Source organism: Brienomyrus brachyistius, chromosome 20 (genome assembly GCF_023856365.1).
Source record: "Brienomyrus brachyistius isolate T26 chromosome 20, BBRACH_0.4, whole genome shotgun sequence".
NCBI lineage: Eukaryota > Metazoa > Chordata > Actinopteri > Osteoglossiformes > Mormyridae > Brienomyrus > Brienomyrus brachyistius.
In genome coordinates, this window is record NC_064552.1 from 6678217 (window position 1) to 6698079 (window position 19863).

At 39.5% G+C, this 19863-nt stretch overlaps 1 protein-coding gene across 4 annotated transcripts in view; it reads right to left on the reverse strand.

The window, feature by feature from the left end:
* neurl1aa (neuralized E3 ubiquitin protein ligase 1Aa) overlaps nt 1-19863 on the reverse strand; it is a 57315-nt gene that overhangs the window by 17172 nt on the left and 20280 nt on the right. For 2 of the 4 annotated variants that reach the window (XM_048987205.1, XM_048987207.1), the window contains exons 1-3: nt 15189-15526; nt 9384-9625; nt 7222-7543 (exon numbers count right to left, since the gene is read on the reverse strand). In XM_048987205.1, coding sequence (XP_048843162.1) covers nt 7222-7543; nt 9384-9625; nt 15189-15222 — 598 coding nt within the window. In that variant the 5' untranslated portion in view covers nt 15223-15526. Of the gene's footprint in view, nt 1-7221; nt 7544-9383; nt 9626-15188; nt 15527-19863 lie in introns of those variants that run through there. The other 2 variants (XM_048987204.1, XM_048987206.1) reach the window with 1 other exon arrangement.

A 19863-nucleotide genomic window follows, 5' to 3' on the forward strand; every position in this document is an offset into this window, starting at 1 on the left:
ACATTCTCCTGTCTGGGTCATACTGCCCTGAGGTACAACCGAGAAAAAGGCCATAAATAGGGAACCTGAGCTTGTTCGCAGTTTGCCACTACAGTTTAGAATAATCCTGTGAAAATGAATAGATCCCACTCACATTAAAATTCAGTGTGACCAAACGGCCTTCACACATATATAATTCATAACATCAAAATAAGATAAGGCTCTGGAAGCAGGCAAACAGAACATGTAAAAACAAGCAAATTAAGTTTCTGTGTCACCTGTTATCTGATTTTGGCAATACAGTTGTTCCATTTTCTAGATATATTACTGCCACACTACTGCTTGGCAGCATGGTAAATAAATAGGGCTTGAACTGATTTATTTCCCCCCCATCTATTACATTTTATGATTCTGCGATTATCGTCCGTGAGAATTTCAGTGGCTTGGCCTACTGAGGTCTGGAAAGGTTCAGAGTTGGTTTATGCAAATTTAAAACATTTTTTTTGCACTAATTTCATCCTCATCCCTGTGAAACCAGACCTTAGCACCCATCAGCGCCGTATCTTGGGAAACGAACGCAAGGGTCACTGATTGCTGTCGAGATAAAGAAATGCAAATCGCGCCTTTGTTCCTCGTATGGCTGGTTCTTTGTTGGTCAAGAGTACGGCAGGGGGGAGGGGTGGAGAGCGGGTGTCAGTGCCAAGATTACTTTCTGAAAAACTGGCATGTATGGCCACAGCAGCTGCTGCAGCCCAATTATGGCACACCTGCTCATCTCACATACGGACGATTCAACTTTGGTTTCTTTCTGACTGTCAGCTTTCAGATGCCTGCTTATACGTGGTAGACGGTTTTAATTACTTTGAAATGACTGAGCCACTAAACAGAGAGTCCCTGGCTCTGAATGTACGGTTCTTAACTGGCCGATGGGGCAGTTTTGCCAAATGAGGCAGCTGCAAACAAGATTTTTTTTCGTTTTAACTTCAATGCATTCAGTAAAGGTTTTAGCACCTGTTGGGCCATGCCAACACTAACGGCACAAAAGCTATTCCCCTTCCTGTGTTGGGTTTCCTCTGGGCTGAATGCTGATTATTGTCATGTCGACGCTCCAGCACTGGCCGCGCTGGATCGTATCCGCGGAGCTACGCGGGCGGGGATGCGGGAGGCTCGGCTGGTATTAGCGGCTCGCGGTGTCACCTTAGCAAGGTCATTCCCCCCTGAGCGGCGGGGGGGATTTGCAGTAAGTCTGCGGCTTATAGGCCTCATGAGAGTCCATGGGGTGAACAGAAGGGGTGAGGTGTTGTTGCAAGGGGGGGGGGGGGGGGGGCAAGGGAAGGCCAAGGGCTGGGAGCTGTTGTGAGTTGGGGTGGGGATGGGGGGTAAAATTATGAGGACAGTCTAGAATAATAATGAGTAACGGTTGCAGTTCTGAGGTGAGGTTGCATATAGTTCTTCTTTCGCTCACCCTGTGCAGCAATGGCTGGATGGAATGAACAGGGAGTTGAGGGCGGGACACTGTCATGACAAAAGCACGACAAATGCTTAAATAAGTAACAGCACAAGCCCCTGCCTGGGTAGTTTCGACATTGTATGCTCAAATTGGAGCTTGCTGTGCGTCTCTGGTCATCCTCTGTGAGCTAATTAAATTCACAATGCTATTTCCCTTTTTATCAGCTGCCCAATAGTTGCACGCTTAGCAATTAAAAATATTTCAGTAAAACAACTATATGTCCAGTGAACCAGTCAACCCATCAAAACAAATTATCAGCTTATTCTATGTTTCGTAATTTAAGATTCAGCTCTGAGATTAATTTTGATAATCACTGCTCAAAAATGTTATTTTAATATAATACCTATTAACAATCCAGACCAATGGAGAATTCTATAATCTGATTTAATATAATATTTAAGCTAATTTTCAGTGCCCTTAAAGTTGCATTTTCAAACCCATTTTCATTCTAATTTGAAACATTCAAACATGGCTCTTGGTTCTGGACAAATTGTTATACTCAAATATTAAAATTCAGTACAATGCATTCCCTGTCAAAAAAAAAAACAGTAAAAACAAGGATAACAACTAAAAAAAAAATTACATTTCTAAATATTATATAACGTAGCCAGTATTACATTTGCTCATTTTCAGCGGACCTTCAGCACTGCAAACGAAAAGGACAAGAGCCGCAGTCACTTTTGCAAAGACCTGGAATGAGAAATTGACAAATGTTTATAATTTACGCGCAAATGACTTTTCCTGCATTTCATGGCACAATACGCTTCCCCTTGGTTTGATATTTAATTTTAATAGACATCTTTGCACGTTGTTATAGCCTTGCCTGCTAGAGTTTATTATTTCTAGACAGTTCCATTCTAAACATGACATTCAAATTAAAAGTTTAGTTTGGAATTGTTTCACTTGGCAAAATCAAACTTTCAGACCAATCGAATGCCATCTTTAATCAAAATTAACAAAAACGGGATAAGTGTTCTCTCCCTGTCTCAATTTACATGTAGCAATTACGTAATAACACTACTGTTCTTAGTAAATTTTCTTGTGTCTGTAACACATATCTGGTAGTGATGGCAACGGAAGTATATGTTATATGTGTTTCGTATCAATCAAAATCACACATAACACGTTGACAACGAATCCCATGCAAACTCTGTAAATTTCAGCTGTGCATTTCAACTTCAACACAATCTACAATTCATTTTCCAGTTCGACTCACACAAGTGCCCCTGTGGTACTATGACCAAAAATATTCTAGTTAGCTAACTAGTTATAAGAACTGCTAGTCACTTTGTATGAACACAATTAGCTAAAAATAAGTACAATAATGCATAATTAGTTCTGAATGCATACTAACCTTGTTTATGATTATCTACCATTCATCATTGTTTTCTTGCAATAAATTACTAATACTCTTAAATAAATCTTTAAACACTAACCTTATAGTGGACACCTCCTCATTCATTAGAAATATAATTACTCTAAAAGTCATTATCCTACCTTTCCCCTTGAGGAAGACAAAATGACACGATTTGTTATGTCTGCATGCAAAATTGATCAAACATTTCAATGCCTCAATGCCAATGAGTAATAGCTGCAATGGGATTACCGATATTTCAGGAGACCCTATTAGCCTGAAGATACATCTGGGAAATGCGGCACTAAATCAGTTAAAACGTAATGTTACACGTTTAAGCAAACCTTCAGATAGCTGATATTTTTTGGCCCCGAGACAGTATTTATCATCTGGCTTTGGAAAAGCTACACAGTACACAGAACAGTGACCTTACTTTTGTTGCTGCAGAATATGAGGCGTGTAACCATACAAACAGGCTCAGTGTGAAATGTACATGTTTACAGGGGAAGAAGTGTGTTCCCTAATATTCCCACTGAGCAGTGATAATGCATGCTATTCACTGAGCATGAGAAAGCAAAACAAGACTCACCTAATCTATATATACTGTAAGCACTAACAGGACAGACAGACTCACTTGTTATTTCAAGGCTCTGACATTAACCACTGGCTTAAACCAGATCTTTAAAAAAATAGATCTAAAAATGGTGGCATTTACGGTTTCTTATCAACTAGAACATCATTCACTCTGGCATTTGGCTAAAGAACATAAGCTATGAGAAATGAAAGGTATGAGGACAACGGTCGTCAGCGATAATTGTCTGACACTTCCTCAAATGACAAAAGTAGTTCCCCTTTGTACAACCGTCATCGGACACTCCCTCTACACGTTCTGCTCGCTTGTTGCAAAAATACTGAGCTCCACCAAAATGTTATCATAGGAACACATCCGCGCTGTGTACTGGTTACAGAACAAATCAAAAGCGATTAAAAAGTAATTGAAGAGTATTGGTTTTTAAACGACTAGGCATTCAACACTAGTCCATGTGCTGGGAAATGTTCTAGAAAATCGTTTTAGAAAATCTAAATAAAAATGAGAGGGATATTGGAATCAGACATTAGGAATGGTGCAGCATTACTAGTAAACTTAAATCCAAAACCACTTATGTCACTTATTTAGAAACATCACACTATTTTAGTGCAACCTGGAGGTCTGCCAACTTTTTGCTAGTTATTTAAGTCCCATTGACTTTCCTCCCAAAATAAGTGTAAACAAATCCAGTGAGTATTGCCAATCAGGCTCTTATATGCCACATTATTGGACCTGCTGTCACTACAGTACTGAAATCTGTTTATTTTTCTCCCTGTCACAAACTATTCCAGTAGGCAGGATAGCTGCCGTCACAGTAGCACAGATGCAAGACAATAGTTAATGCACTGCGCACATCATTTTACAAAATCATATACTCTAAGAAGTTTATATTATGCTGTCACTTTGTCAACACAATAATAGGTGCTGTCTTTTAGATCTGACCATCTTTGATATATCAGAGGTGGTACATGATGAATGACACTGCTGCCCTGGTCAAAAGCCACGCTGGGTTAATCCAACCCAGCTCACACACTCTTCTGATTGTGACTTGGCATCATTAGCTTTAACATTACCAACTGGCACCTTCTTAAAGAGCATATAGCACTAAAATGGAGACAAAAAAAAATTCAATTGTGGAATCGTCGTTCCCCTCCATTTACAGTGTCAAGACTGAACAGTGTGTCTGGCTTTCTTAAGCACATTGGCTAAACTGACACGGAACAATCAACAAAGGCTGAGAATGTTACAGAGACAAAAATGGCCTTCACAGTGAAAAGGAAAAACTCAGAGAAACTGGCCAAAATATGATCTTACAATTGCTGGAAAACTGTGATTGAAAACACCCTCGGCTCATTTTGTATTACACTGGAAAGCTGCTTTCAATTCTCCTGTATGGAGGCGATCCAAGTTAGCTGGAGGCTTTTATAATAGTCTTAGAATATTTAAATTAGCAGTTTCTGGTGAAGACCTGTTTAGTTATATATAGTCCTTATACAGTATATCACTGCAGTACAAAAACAGCACATGTGAGACTTCGTTAGCAGGGCTAATACCCATGTAAGCATGTGCATGCACCAAACCATTTGGATGGGAGAATTCCTTAGGCTTTCATATAATGCACACATTCCAGGGAATGTGTCACAAATTTTTTTTGCGGTAATTAAGTTCCTTACCAATGGCTTTAAAATAGGATCATTTAAAATAAGAAAACTAAATTAGATTATAAAAATAAAACAATGAACATGAACAAACAAAGAAATAAAAATAAGGTAATTACATACCACGTCATACGTGATAATAAATGAAAGAAATTAATTCAAATTAATTAGATTAAGAATTTATGAAGAGTGTGGGAGGCACGGTTGCTCAGTGGCGGGCACTGCTACCTCACGCCGCCATGTTGCTAGTTCAAAGCCCATGTGTTTGTGGTGCTTACATAATCTCCAGGGTGGTCCAGGTCCCAAAAACATACTAACAGTTAAGCCTATAGTATGTGTGCCTTGTAATAACCCGGCATCCTGTCTGGGGATTACCTCAGCCTCGTGACCTATGCGGCCCAGGATAGGATATCATTTGACCCTGTCCAGAAGACATGCAGCCCCTGAACAGGCATCTCCAACCCCACAGGACAGAGAAACTCTTTGTTGTTACTGGCTATGTTGTTGTTAAATAACATCCTGTCATTTAAAGGTTGAAGTAGTCCTGTAGAGTAAATATGCCCTGACATGAACATGAGATTGAAATTAAATTAGAATAATGGCATTTCTAAGAAAACAAGAAAAGATCAGGGTAGCTGACTATATTGACAGGAAGGACAACCCAAACATTCTGAGAACTGTTTACAAAACTTGTACAAACTAAGATGAACGCCATGTATTTTGATGCAAAATAAAGTTAATTTACTACGTATGACCTTGTCCAGGATAAGTTAATTAAAAAAAGCTAATAATGTCAATTCTTTGCTTATTAAATGGAAGTATTCAGGGTTTTACCTGTAATTTTGTATTTTCACTCTGTTTTTTGGCACGTTATTAAACGAATGGATTTGAAAAATACTGTGGAGGTCATCAAAAACATCGGTGATATGATCTCGTACCGTATTAAGCTATACACTACTATATATGTATGTCTGTTTTGGTAGCAGAGACTTTAAGTTCTAATGTACAATCTTTAAATAAATGAGACCCACCCATCCTTTTAACATACTGGCAGGATTTCAATATGACATTTAAATTATGTGGGCGGCATTTAATATTTTAAGAAGCTATGTTTATTTCAGGCCGATGATGCCTAGCTACCAACTTTGTAAAATACCTATTTGGCCAAAGTGGCTACTACTCATTGCTACCTATTTGTAAGTCCCAGAACTTGGTTGTTTGTGCAGGTTAATCTGGGCAGACAAATGTAAGACAAGTGTCTCTATTTTCAGACACTCCACGAGTCCTGTCTCTGTTGTATGCAATTGCTGTAAGCTGGGCCGCGACTCTCATGTGAGATCCACACTGTTCCACAGGCAGGCGGGCACAGTGCTGTCAATTGGAATGGCTTGAAATTAGGTTAAATGAGCTATCTACGAAACATGTGATCCCGTTCTATTTTTATCACAAGGGATGACAGCATGAATTCCCTAGAGAGTACAGGAGTTTTTCCTGGAAAACAGTGCAGGTCGTTTCTATTACTGATATATTGTTCGCAGAGGGGATACAACAGGGGCATGCTATTAAACATCTAAGGCGTTGTTTGTTTTGGTTCTAAAAAAGGCACATTTATTATTATTATTCTTATTAGGTGCTGTCAAGTCGATGTTGACTATACTAGCATTAGGCCAGTTTTCTACATTTTTTAAAAGTTATTATTGAGCAGAAGTAAGTCAGCCTATATATATGTGTGTGTGTGTGTGAGTTTGCATGTGTGTCCAAAAATTTCAAAGTATCAGGCACTTGAATTCTGTAGATCTCACCCGCAAACCCATTAGCCTACCTCTCTGTATCAAATTCATTCTTTCTGACTGAAAAAACTCCCCGCAGAGAGACTGGAATCAGCCGGAAATGACTCACTTGAATGAATGACCAATTAGGCAGAGCTATTATGTTCTCCTACTTGGATACATAGATGGGTTTTAAAAGACCTGGACAGAGAATTATTTTTAGCATGAAGTATATAGTTCAGAAATAAAGAGATGCCGATCTAGCGGTCACCTGAAAAACAGGTACTCTACATCATAGGTTTGTCTAGGGAGACACTTGAATTGCTCTGTGATAATTTAACGCATTGTCACGCTTGACTCACCAAGCAGCTGAACCCCTCTTGTCAGACCGTAAACGTCAATCAGGGCCCACAGAGGTTCTATAGTCCGGACGCCGCTGAAGAACAGCATGGGACTGGAGTCATTGATGCGGTAGAAGACACGGCCCTTCTTGTCCACCCAAAAGGCAATGATGTTGCCCTCATTGGCGAACTCCTCCGGCAGAGCTTTGGCCCAGAAGCCGCTCTGGGACACCAGGTCTGGGCAGGCGTACTTAGGCAGGCTGTCCGGGTTGATCCGCGACGGGTCTTTGGCCGTGAAGCCGAGCCGCAACGCTCCACTCCAGCAGCACTGCTTCTTCGTAATCTGCGGAACAGGAGTCCCATTTCCGATCCATCCAAAGTGACCCCCGCGGCTTAGAATCTCCACCTTTTCCTCAAGAGTATAGCTGGATATTTTTATTGCATTCCCAACACCTTGCTCAAGGCTATGACAGTAGACTTAAACCTGCGATGTTTTATCCCATTTCTGTAAACACTAGATGCTACATTAAATAGTTTAGGCGGTAAAATGTCGACTTCACTCCTCATAAATTCTTAAATGATAAACTCTGAGCAACGTTTCTCCTGAGTGAAAGATTCTAGTCAACCTTCACATTTTTTTTTTCCCCGCTTTTTTTGTTAATTTACAGATTGCATTTCTGAGCCCATGTACTGTAGCTAGAAACGTTTTGGGAAGCCTTCTCCAAAATGTGAGGATGCTTAGGACCTTGAAGCTTCACTGAACATTAAATGGGTATGAACCATCTGCAGTCATCTCATTTTTAAACTGGTTTTAATCCTGCAATCAGTCAGCCGAACATAGACTGCATTAATGTGTATAACGTTTCTTTCATGACAGGCTAAAAGTGTCATGGTTGCTTTATGACGGTAATAACTATATAACATAGTCAGACGATTTACTGAGTCTTCGGTTTAATAAAAAACAAATGATTAATAGTGTCAACTAGCTGCCACTGAAGAAACAATTTTTCATAAAATTTTTTTTTTGGTAATTTATTTAGGAGACAGTTGAAATACATGCGAGGGGAAAAAAGCAATAAAATATAATTAGTCTCTGGAAAGTTTGTTTTCTCATGAGAATTTGTAAAACCGAAAACCAAACTGTGTGGTTACTATTAATAAAATATCAAACTATTGAAATGTTACTTCAGTGGTGAAGGGATTTAACATTTCAAACAAATACAGGCCTACTGATAAATAACCTTAACAACTTTGGCTGAAACATCACAGAATATAAAGTCTTTGAGAACTTTGGGAACCTGACATTGTGACTGTTGCCTTTTACAACAGTAAGATTAATTCTAATTCAAGATTATCTTTCCGGTTTCTGGAGATCAAACAGGGTCCAATAAATTAGACTTCAAAGCCATGACAACGTAAGGAGTTTGTGATAGAGACTTTCCTGCCCTTGCAACAGTGGACCATCTCTCTGGTTTTTATTACTTAATTTTTCTTAGATCTCAAATCTGTTCAGTCTTTATTTTGCAAATTATGGGACTGGAAACACTTTTCTATTTGGTTAAACCTTGTTTTTTAACTTGGAATCACAGTCACCGAGACTAGAAACTAGATAATTTATAACTATGCTAAATCAAAATAAATTAAATTACAAAAACAAGGTAATGGTCACAAAAAACTAAATAGTCAAAACAGTAAATTAACGGTATGTAATGTTCGCATGTGTTCAAGCTGAAAGGAGATTTTTGTTAGGAGAATATCTCTTTGTTATGGTTTAACACTTTTTATTTACACAAAGGAAACCTTAATGATAAGCACAGGATCTGGTTTCAGAACATGCTGAAAAACAAAGGCCTTATATGGGACTCCAATACATATCTGCTGAAGACTGTTCATTAAACAACCAACACTGCACACAAACGTACAGAATACTTATGTGTCTTAAGTACAGAGTGAAACCACCCTAACTGGTATTCTGGGTGTAATGACGAGTATTCCTGCTCAAACCACTTAGATGGTGTTTATTCAGTACTTTCCAACAGGAAGGACATGAACATAGAAAGTTGTAAAGCTCCTTTGGCCCAAGTAGGGAGTGACCAGAACACTTTGGTGACTAACGGACAGATGGCTGGATTTACGCACTGATCTCATTAAGGCTTTCGTGTTATTGGTTTCCGGTGACGTACCTTTAGCCTGACCTGCTCGTACTGGGCGATAGGCCGGTTGCTGAAGGTAATGGCATTGCAGAAGCTGGCCTGCCTCTTTACCGCCTTCTGGGCCAGGTCCATGATGATCTGCGAGCCCTTGGCGTTGGGGTGGAAGAGGAGCGGGCTGATGGGGAACCCACCACACTGCTGGATGGGCAGACAGCGCTTGGGCTTGTGGTGACATCGCTGAGAGGTGGCAGGGAAGGAGCCGCCCAGAGAATCTAGGGATTGATGAAGACAGGCGAAGTCAGCTCATCCGAAACATGCCAGGAGCCGACACTATAACACAGTGGCCTTAGCTGATTTTAATCTACTGCCTCGCAGCTCCAGAGACTGAAATAATAACTGAAGATGATGACTTCAATATAGTCATGCAGCAGAGACAGGTATTTGGAATGCGCGTTATGCTGGAACAAGGAGAAAATTCCTTTTCAGCGTGATTTCAGTGTAATTATTTGCCGTTCACAACAAGCACCTTTTAACTGATTTGACCTGAAAGTTTTGGAGGATGAGGCTTTTCTTCCAGAGTTTCTTTAGAAGGAAACATAATTACATTCCTATCAGGGGGAATTTGAGGTGGCCTGCAGAAGGTAGCGATGGCAGACCGAACTCACATTATTTTCTCTTAGAAGGAACTGCAACTGTGAAATGACTTGAGAAAATCCCCTGCACCGATTTCCCCACTTAACTTTTGCTCGTTGATTACTGCCCGACCCACAAACGCAAACAGTACTACCAGGTTGGTTATGAAGAAACACGTGTACATTTCTGTTTCAGAATTAGTAGAAATTAGAAACAAAAATGATCATGGGGTCACCTGAATTTTTAGTTTTCTAATATTTGTTTCTAATATTTGTACGCAAAAGATCAAAACAGGGCATTCAACAGTTGGAAGTGTTCGGACTTTAAGTTTCGTGGCGCATGAATGATTTTACATCGAATGGGGTATTTTTGCTCTGGAGTTCTTGGGGTTTGATGGATCATTTTCAGCATTATTTTGACTTGCCTGCAGGTTTAACAGCATAGTCTTATGTTAATGAATTAAAGGTCAGTCAAGGGTAAGGAAATTAATCATACAACTACTTTAAGATAATAAGCGACATAATTAAATTAATTGCTACAATCCATATTACAAGGAATATTTTACTTTAAATCTTATTTTACTTTAAATGAATTTTAGCCAAAAATTTTATTGTATACAATATCTGTTAAACATCATTTTAATAACCTAATATCCTAACATGTATATAAACCATAAAACAACCACAAACTTAGAAAAGATCATTCAATTACCACTTTGAGTTATTTTTTCATGCGCAGTGCAGTGGCGAGTTGCAGTCTGTGCTGCTTTCGCAAATTGTATGCATACACATCAGTCACAGGTACACCCTGATCTCACACAAGCTACGGTCACGCATGCACCACAATCTCACATAACATGCACTTTGTTCCAAGCAGATAAAATATATTTACTCTAAGAGTCCCCCCCCCCAGGGCAGCCAAATAGGCAGCAAATTACATTCGTATCCAGGATGCTTTTCTCGGGTCTTTTATCAAACGCAGACATATTTCCAAATCAAATCCGTGGCCACATATCAAGTAGAGAGGAGCTTAGAAAGAGCATGAGAAAATGAAGTCCTTTTGGAGGCATTTGTCGAAACTTTCAAACAAGGCAGAGGAACAAAGCACCCTCTGGCAGTAGGCCGTGCTAACATCACTCAACATAAAGTCTACACTGTGAATAAAACAATCATATTAAGATGCCTAAATCATGTCCGACCTGTTAGCCGTTATTTATTCATGATTACATTTAAACAATTACTTCCAAGTTCAGCATACCGATTTAGCTACGTGGCCGTCCAAACTGATAGCGGACTTGTTGACTTGAGATGCGCACTGCTGGTCAGGTTTTTGGCATATATATGGTTTTCTCGATTAGGTATATGTACGCGTTTTAGTATAAGTTTTCACAGCGTGTGAGAGCCGCTTGGCGTGTACTTGTATGTTGGGTAGCAGTCTCCCTGAAGGGGTCACACCTGGCCTTCGGGGCAGACTGCTGATTCCCATCTGGATGTCGTAAACAAAAAAATTGCAGGCAAAAGAGGCAGAGGTGCAATGACACGAGCAGCTTAAAATGAGTTATTAATGTTTGTGGGTCTTTCAATATTATTTATAAAACTGGTTCTGTGAGCTGTCTAGGGACAGCTTTTAAAAAAATCTCTTCAACTTACTACCGTAGCTTCAATCAATTTACTTATATAATGTTTAAGCTACGAAAACTTTAGCTAGCATACTATAGATATGATTCAATGCAATTGAATAAACCGGCAAGGTTTATTCGCTAGGTCATAACAACTTTGCTAGGAAATTCAGAGCCATTCAGAACATATTACCCCAGTCAGGGTCACCTGCAGCCTGTCCCAGGCAACATAGGGCTGGGCATCGCAGGCTAAACTACATTATATTCTATGGACAAATTTGCGTATTGTTTCCAAACCTATTCCTTGTGCCGCGGACCCACAGACAGTCCACGTTTTTGCTCCCTCCCAACTCCCTGCCTGACCATCCACATTTTTGCTTCCTCCCAGCTTCTGGAGCAAAAACGTGGACTGTCTGTGGGCCCCTGTGGACCAGATTGGGAAATAGAGATATTAAATGGCCAATATAAATGGGGTGCGGGAGGAAACTCGCTTAACATAGAGAGAACATGCAAACTGCACCCACACAGAGAGGCGGCAGAACTCAAACCGCCATGACGCTGAGAAAGAACAGCACTGCCCACTCCAGTACCATGTCACTCTCGCTCCACACATGTACTCCTCATTCTTCACAACATTACTTATTTATTAAATAAAAATTATAGGAATCTTAAATTCTTTCCTTCCAAGAAAAAAAAAAAAGATCTGTTATCAATTTTAGCTGACCGTCGATCTGGAATTCCCTCTGATTTCTGACAACAAGCAAGCTTTCTTCTGCTTAACACTTTCTGTGAAGCTCGTGAGTAATAACACCAGACCTCGCTGCAAGAAAAAAAAATCACCAGGAAAATGTTAGTGTTGCTAAATAAAGGCATGTCTTTTGTTTACAATCCTATTGTGTCTGTGGACAATATTTCATTACTGTTGGAGTTGGACCCTGTCGCGAAAGCAAACCGAACACAACAGGACCTCTCACTAACTCCACTGGCGTCACATTAGTATCTATCCAGTAATGGACTCAGGTTGAAAGGGACTAAAGTTACTTCATTTCTTTTTCTACTCATTTGTGGAAGGGACTTTTGATGGGGCTCTGACAGAGGACACACCAAGAGCAATAATGCATCATCTCCAGAATGACATCCTGAAAGACCTTAATTACAGATGACACACATATTTGTAAGAAACTGCATTAAGGTATATTTTTTCAATTAAGCATGTACTATTGACAAGGCAGGACCTAAGGCAACCCTGGAAGAGTACAAATGTAAACAATACACTTACACATGTAAACTATAATCTAAAAGACATACTTAGGAATATATATATGAAATAATTGCTCATTGAGATTGAAGATACGGTAAATTTTATGCTCACGTTTTGATAATGGCGATTCCTTATTTCTACAAACTTTCTCTAAACTGGCTCCTGCTAACATGCAGTGTGGTAGCCATGGAAACTGAACATGTGACCACGCAGAAAACTGCAGCCTCACTGCCATCATGCATCTGAACAAGATACCTGCATTTGCTCTGCATTTCCACCACTATGTCATGCACCAGAAGGCATAAATGACACCCAGGTTCAGGGTATATAGAGTGACCTTCTTTTATTAATTTGTTTGTTTCGTGCTAAATTGTACATACGGCTGCATCCTGCATGCTTTGTTCTTTTATACATCTGCATGTCTTCCTGTTCTTCCATCAAGAGTCTACTGTATAAATACAATGTAAGCATAATTATATGTGATACAAGAGAAACAAATGAACTGGAATGAGATAGCACAGTATAAGTGCAGTCTGTAATTAAGTGTTGGTATTATTGGTACTGTAGGTCTCCTGAAACACACATGCCAGACAATGGACAGGTATAAGAGGATTATAAACTGTGGCTTGCAAGAGCCAGTAAAGGAACAAAAACATTTTTTATGAGACAGCAGTAGATAGTATGTCAGCTGGGAATGGGGGGGCAGCGTCATGCAAGCGATACCATCTAAAACGAACCGAAAAACAAAGTCTTCGCTGCTTCACCTGATCTCTCCACAGATACCGCCATTAAAAACATTCCATACACTTCCCATCCAACAGATACCCAATGAATTACCGACACAAGGCTAATAAGGGAAAGCAAGCACCCCACAGGCAGAGGGGACATTTCATACTTTACCATTGTTACACCCAACAGCAGTGGGGTAGCACGGCTGATAAAAAATTTATATAAGGTAATGAAATATGTGGAGTCTTTACTGTAGAAAGCACAGGCAGTTTCAACTAGCATCTATGTATATTAGCCTGGACAGTCCAGGTCCTGGGCCTTCTAGGAGTTTCACAGAAATGGTCTTGGCCTTGTGCAAATAAAAATATCATGGCACTGCTGAGACTCAGATGTGATTTATGTGATTACGAGTCAATAAAAATATAACCAGAAGATCAATACAATTTCATCTGCGCTGACAAATTTGACAACGGAAAAGATGGTTTATTCCAGTATGGATCTAGCAGCCAATGACGCCTAATTCTCTTTCATGTCACTCTTCGAAATGACGTTTGGCAGCAGTGATGACTTACACAACTAAGTGTTATTTGCTTCTCAATGAATCATACCACATGCGGTTTTTTACCGTTATAAAGTACATAGGAAATGTTTAATCGTGTCAAAGTACCAACCTTTTCTTTCCATCGATGCCCATTTCTTAATTGGATAGGCCATTAGGCATTAAACAAAAGAGCCTTAAAGTTACTCAGACATAGAACATTCATTCCTCTTCTATGTACATATGGAAGACAACTTATATCAGTCGAAGTTTCGTATCATAATCAAACATTCAGTCGTACACCATAAAATGTACATCTCGGTCGCACACCTGCTCTTCCCACTTTGTAGATTTTAAGAATCTCCTGGACAGAGGTTGACGTAACGAGCGGTAACAGTATACTTCTCTGTTTTTTATTGACACCAATGTCAGGCAAAAGGGGATCGAGTTAAGACAATTGGTAGTAAATCGTATTATATGGTATATCACCAATTAAATGTGCATACGGAAAAACTAACTGAAATATACAATAGCAAACAACGACAATTCGTCTGTCAGAGATCACCTTTAAATTAGATCTATTTCTTATTTGGCATAAGTCACATGCAAGTCTGGTTCAGTTGCCATAGTTAACAATAAACACTGTAAACAGTAGCATAGGAGATTTTCCGGTTTCATCGCGTTTTTGCATAAGGCAGCAAAATACACGGCAATAAACGAAGCGCACCGTACACATGATGGTAGTTGGGCTAGTGTAGAAGTGAACCACATAGAAATTCTATATTTATATATGTAAAACTGCATATTATATATCATACATTTTCTAATCATAGATACTTCCGACATATCTGACTACATATTGCATTGTGCAATATACAAATATATATATAGTAGTTACCGATTTAACATACATAGGCATAGTTACTCTCTATACGGAATTGTCTGCTTATCAATGAAATTCTACTGCTGTATTTTATAGTGACTAATCACGTCATATGGCAGAAGCAATGGGCATAAGTCCCCCCGCCCCCCAAGACCCCTTATCGCTTTTCTCACCGTACAAGGTGTTTTTGGTTATCTGGCCTCCCATTACTCGATTGGAGATGAGTTCCTTTTCACTGCTCTTTTTAATGAAAAACCCGCACCGGAGCCGTATTCCGTGCCGGAGACATTATCGCACATCCATGCTTCCCTGATCCTCCACACCGCACAGATACCATCGGTCTGTATACAAGCCGAGCCGCAAGCCGTCCGCTTCCCCCATTCACTATAAGATTACGGCCACTAGCCTCAAGACCACATTGAAATTAACATAAAAGGTGGAGCCATTTGAATGCTCTATTAACGCGATCCATGCCGGTGCTCCAGATGCCAGATGCTGTTCCTCTCTTACCCTTTTTATCTAACAGAAACAGGATATATAGACGGAGCTATAAAAAAAGGAACAAGGCACTGGCGCCTAACCTAAAAGTGGCTGAATATTAATTGTCCCTGGCGTAAACGTAGTAAAATACACACACGCGCAAACATTATGTTTTGGGGAATACCCCCGCCCCCCCATAAAAGTTTATTGCTCATTTTTAAGTAGTACCTTTCAAAAACCATAACTGAAATAAAACTAATATAACTAAATATAATCATGTAATCTAAAATGCACCCTTTGTTCATTTCGTATCACATCTGAAACCGACATTAAATTTAAAGATAACATTATGATAGCGTATCATTTGAAAAACAATAAATACAAGTATTAGTGAGTAATTTTTTATTATGCACCTGCTTTTCGCTCAGTAATGCCACCTGCTTGTCATTCATAGCACGTCGCATACACAGTGTGTTTATGGCCGTCCGTAGCATGTTCCGTCTTATTCTGATTTATATTCAGAGCCTCTTGGATATGACATGGGTCTCCGCCCTTTGGAATATACTGTTCCCGTAGTTCGTGGATCTTCTTTATCGGTGACTTTGCGGCGGCCACCGTGACTGAATCTGAACGGCTTTGCTTTTATTCAGAGACAACAGAGCAGCTTGTCTCTTCCACGGAGACCTGCGCTCACCAGGGCCTTCCAGGCTGTATCTGTTTCACAAAAGCCAACATACTCCAGACGTCTTGGAGCAACGCCAGACTATTACAGCGCTTGAATTTCATTAATAATAAATAACGTGTTGTCTTCCAGTACGTGTAAATCAACAGTGCTTGGCTAAAGTGCGCTCAGTAATCTAGATATATTTGACATATTTACATGCCTGACATTTCTGATACACCTAAAATTATCTCTGTGCTCACTTTCTGCTTTGGTCTACATTATTTTTAAACCTACCAAATTCTCCTGACTGGATGTTTGTTGTCTTTTTACTGGAAAAATCCAGGGGATTCCCCAGAAACTGCAATGGAGGAAAAGGCTTAAGGGGTATCATCGGTACTTCCGGGAATGACATAAGATTAGGATTGAGACTAGCACTTTACGTAATTTCACATAGTGTTGTGGCACCAAGAGACGTACACCACATTTCAATAATAAAACAAAACAAACACCCTTAAATCAGATATCAGTCTATCACAAGGTACACATAGCAAACATACCTTTCAGACACCAAGTCATCTAAATTTTAATACAGTCATATTATTTACACATTATACTATTATTACTACTATTATTAATAATAATAATATTACTATTAATTTCATAATTATTGATATTTTTATTGGTTCACTAAAGTAGCTCTTAATATCCATCTCACAAACATACAATCCATCCTGCTTGTTGACATCCGGAACAACACTCCCTAAACAGGATGTTCACTGGACAGGACAAACACAGTACAAATGTTCAAATGTAGCCAGTATATCTATATTTTCACACTGTTTCATTAATACATTTTATTTTTGTTTTAGTTCAGCTATGGTAATTTTCCAGTGTGACTGTATATATCCAGGCCAAACTTAGCATTAGTCATGATAGACCGGTTCTATAAGTCTCCCAGTTCCTTAGTTAATCAGTAGTAGGTTGAGAACATTTGATTGGTTATTTCACGGAGAGACTGCTTCAAGTAATCTTTGACCAGTATTTCAAACACAGGAGAAGCTGTCCAGCTTTCATCACTCATTTCAGCACTTGCTACAAGCAATTTTTATTTCATCATAACCTTTCCGTATACTCAGTTTCTTCAAATGTTTGGTTAATAAGACAAACTGCCACGTAAAAACCTGCATTTTCAGTAGATCTGTAGATTTGTAGCGTTGCTTGCTGCTTGTGATGAACTATGTAGGCTAATCTGAAATTCACAACTAAAACCTGCACTTGCAGCTTGTCCGGTTCAGGAATTACAGCACATGGTGTTCCACCTTGGGGTGGCATGGTGGTGCAGTGGTTAGCACTGTTGCCTCACACCTCTGGGACCCGAGTTCGAGTCTCCGCCTGGGTCACATGTGTGTGGAGTTTGCATGTTCTCCCCATGTCGTCGTGGGGTTTCCTCTGGGTACTCCGGTTTCCCCCCGCAGTCCAAAAACATGCTGAGGCTAATTGGAGTCGCTAAATTGTCCATAGGTGTGCATGTGTGAGTGAATGGTGTGAGTGTGCCCTGCGATGGGCTGGCCCCCCATCCTGGGTTGTTCCCTGCCTCGTGCCCATTGCTTCCGGGATAGGCTCCGGACCCCCCGCGACCCAATAGTATAAGCAGTTTGGAAAATGGAAGGATGGATGGATGGATAGAACCCTGAGCTCTTTCAAAAGAAAATTCAGTAACCCTTCATTTGAAGCTGTCATCTATAATGCATTATTGATACCTTCATAATGCATTCATAATAGTTGGTATAAGAATTAATAAAGCATTTCCACATCTTCTATTGCCAGGCATAAGACGTTATAGTCTTGATTATAATACGTCATAAACTTCAATGAAGCTCTTATCTGTAATGCACTATAGATGTCTTCATAATGCATTGTAATGGCAGGTTTAAGAATGCCTTGTATGCCTTGTAAGGATGCTTTGTATTGCATTAAGAAGGTATCTCTAGTGCATTATAGATGAGAGCTTCATAAAGCATTGATAATGCATAATAAACATGGCTATAATGTGTTATGCCATTTCATAAATATTTATAGCCATGGTCATAATTCTATATGAATGCACTATAATGTGTTATGAATGCATCCATAGATTCCTATGATCATGACATTAACAGAAAGTGAAAATTCTTGATATATCAAAATATTGAAGCTCATTTACTGGCTTTTCGATGTACCAAAATATTTGTTTCCATTTAACTTTGTCTTAAGCTGTTTGTACATGAGCACCGTCTGATAATGCAGCAAGTTATTTTACACATTGTTCCTAAGTGAAGATTACTTATCAGCACACAATACGCGTCACCCTCAGAATTGTTTTATTTGTCTCCTGGGAATAAGAGCAGCGGATAAGATCGCTGGCGTCATGTTGGTCACCGAAAAGGGACTATGGATATCTCATTGGATGTTCCCTCTTTAATCCAATTTCTGAATCATGGCTTTCCGATTTATTTTAAGACACCGCATGGACGTCAAAGGGATCCAGTGCTTTTTTATTATAATGTGGGAGAGTTAGGCAAATAATAGGTCTTATCCAGCACCACCTATTTTAAATGACAAGACAAAGCTTAGAAGTGATAACATGGCCACCCGCAGCCATTTTTCCGAGGGCCTGAAACTGAAATGTGGAGAGATGGCTGCCGGTCTCCAAAGATTCCCTTGCCTGAGAGTGACATAAACTGATGAAGAATATCCCTATGGAGACCAAAAAAACACAGAGCTGCAAGTTAAAATGGATCATGCCTTTAAAATGGATTCAAAAGGAGGCTAAAGGCAGCAGGTTTTACCGTTAGCTGACGCTATCTGAGCTATCGGGCATTTTGTTAGCCTGCGCAGAGAAATACGTTTAACATTTGCAAGAAATTCTCTGACTTTCTTGGGACTGTGTTGAAATTCATACATATTCAAGCCTTCTTGCCGCTCGTGTACCACACTATGAAACGTCCCTCATACACGATGTACGTAAGGAACAATATCAGCGCTGTGTGGCGACTCCATTGTCTGTCGTAAAATGTGGATATGGTTTATTTCAAATGTATTACAAATATAAAAAAATTCAAGAAAGCTTTTTAATGTCCATTTTAAGGTGCTTGCTATCCGCTACTTTTGGGTAGCATATGGCTGTTATCTCAGAAATGAGAAACATTGGTATGAACTGATTCTATTAATTAGCTCCTCGACGGATTTTAATGGAAAATTCTTGCACAATAATCGCTTACCTATTTTTTATATGCACTTCAATACTAATGTATTAAAGACCTTTTCCTCCTATTACTCTTTGTATTTAAAGCTTTGCTATACCAAGGAGACAAATTTGAATCTATTTTACGGTTATTTTGACATCATTATTACAATGCAGGTCAGAATTATTGTAAGGATTAACAGAACTATCCAGTATAGCCTGTTGTTAATTAATTTCATAGCCTCTTTTAATTTTGTCAGCAACTTGCTGTATAAGGTACTTGTTTATGATTTTCATTATGGTTTCACAATGCTTTCATATGGATAACAATCGCTAGCATGTGTAAGGTGATGTTTTACAGAGAATTAAGAACCACTGCAGCAAAGCAGGTAACGTGAATGCATGTGCTACCGGCACCCCTTTAGCTGATAGCGTTGCATGTTTGTCCTTGCTGCAAATGCTGCCTTGCAATGCAATTAAG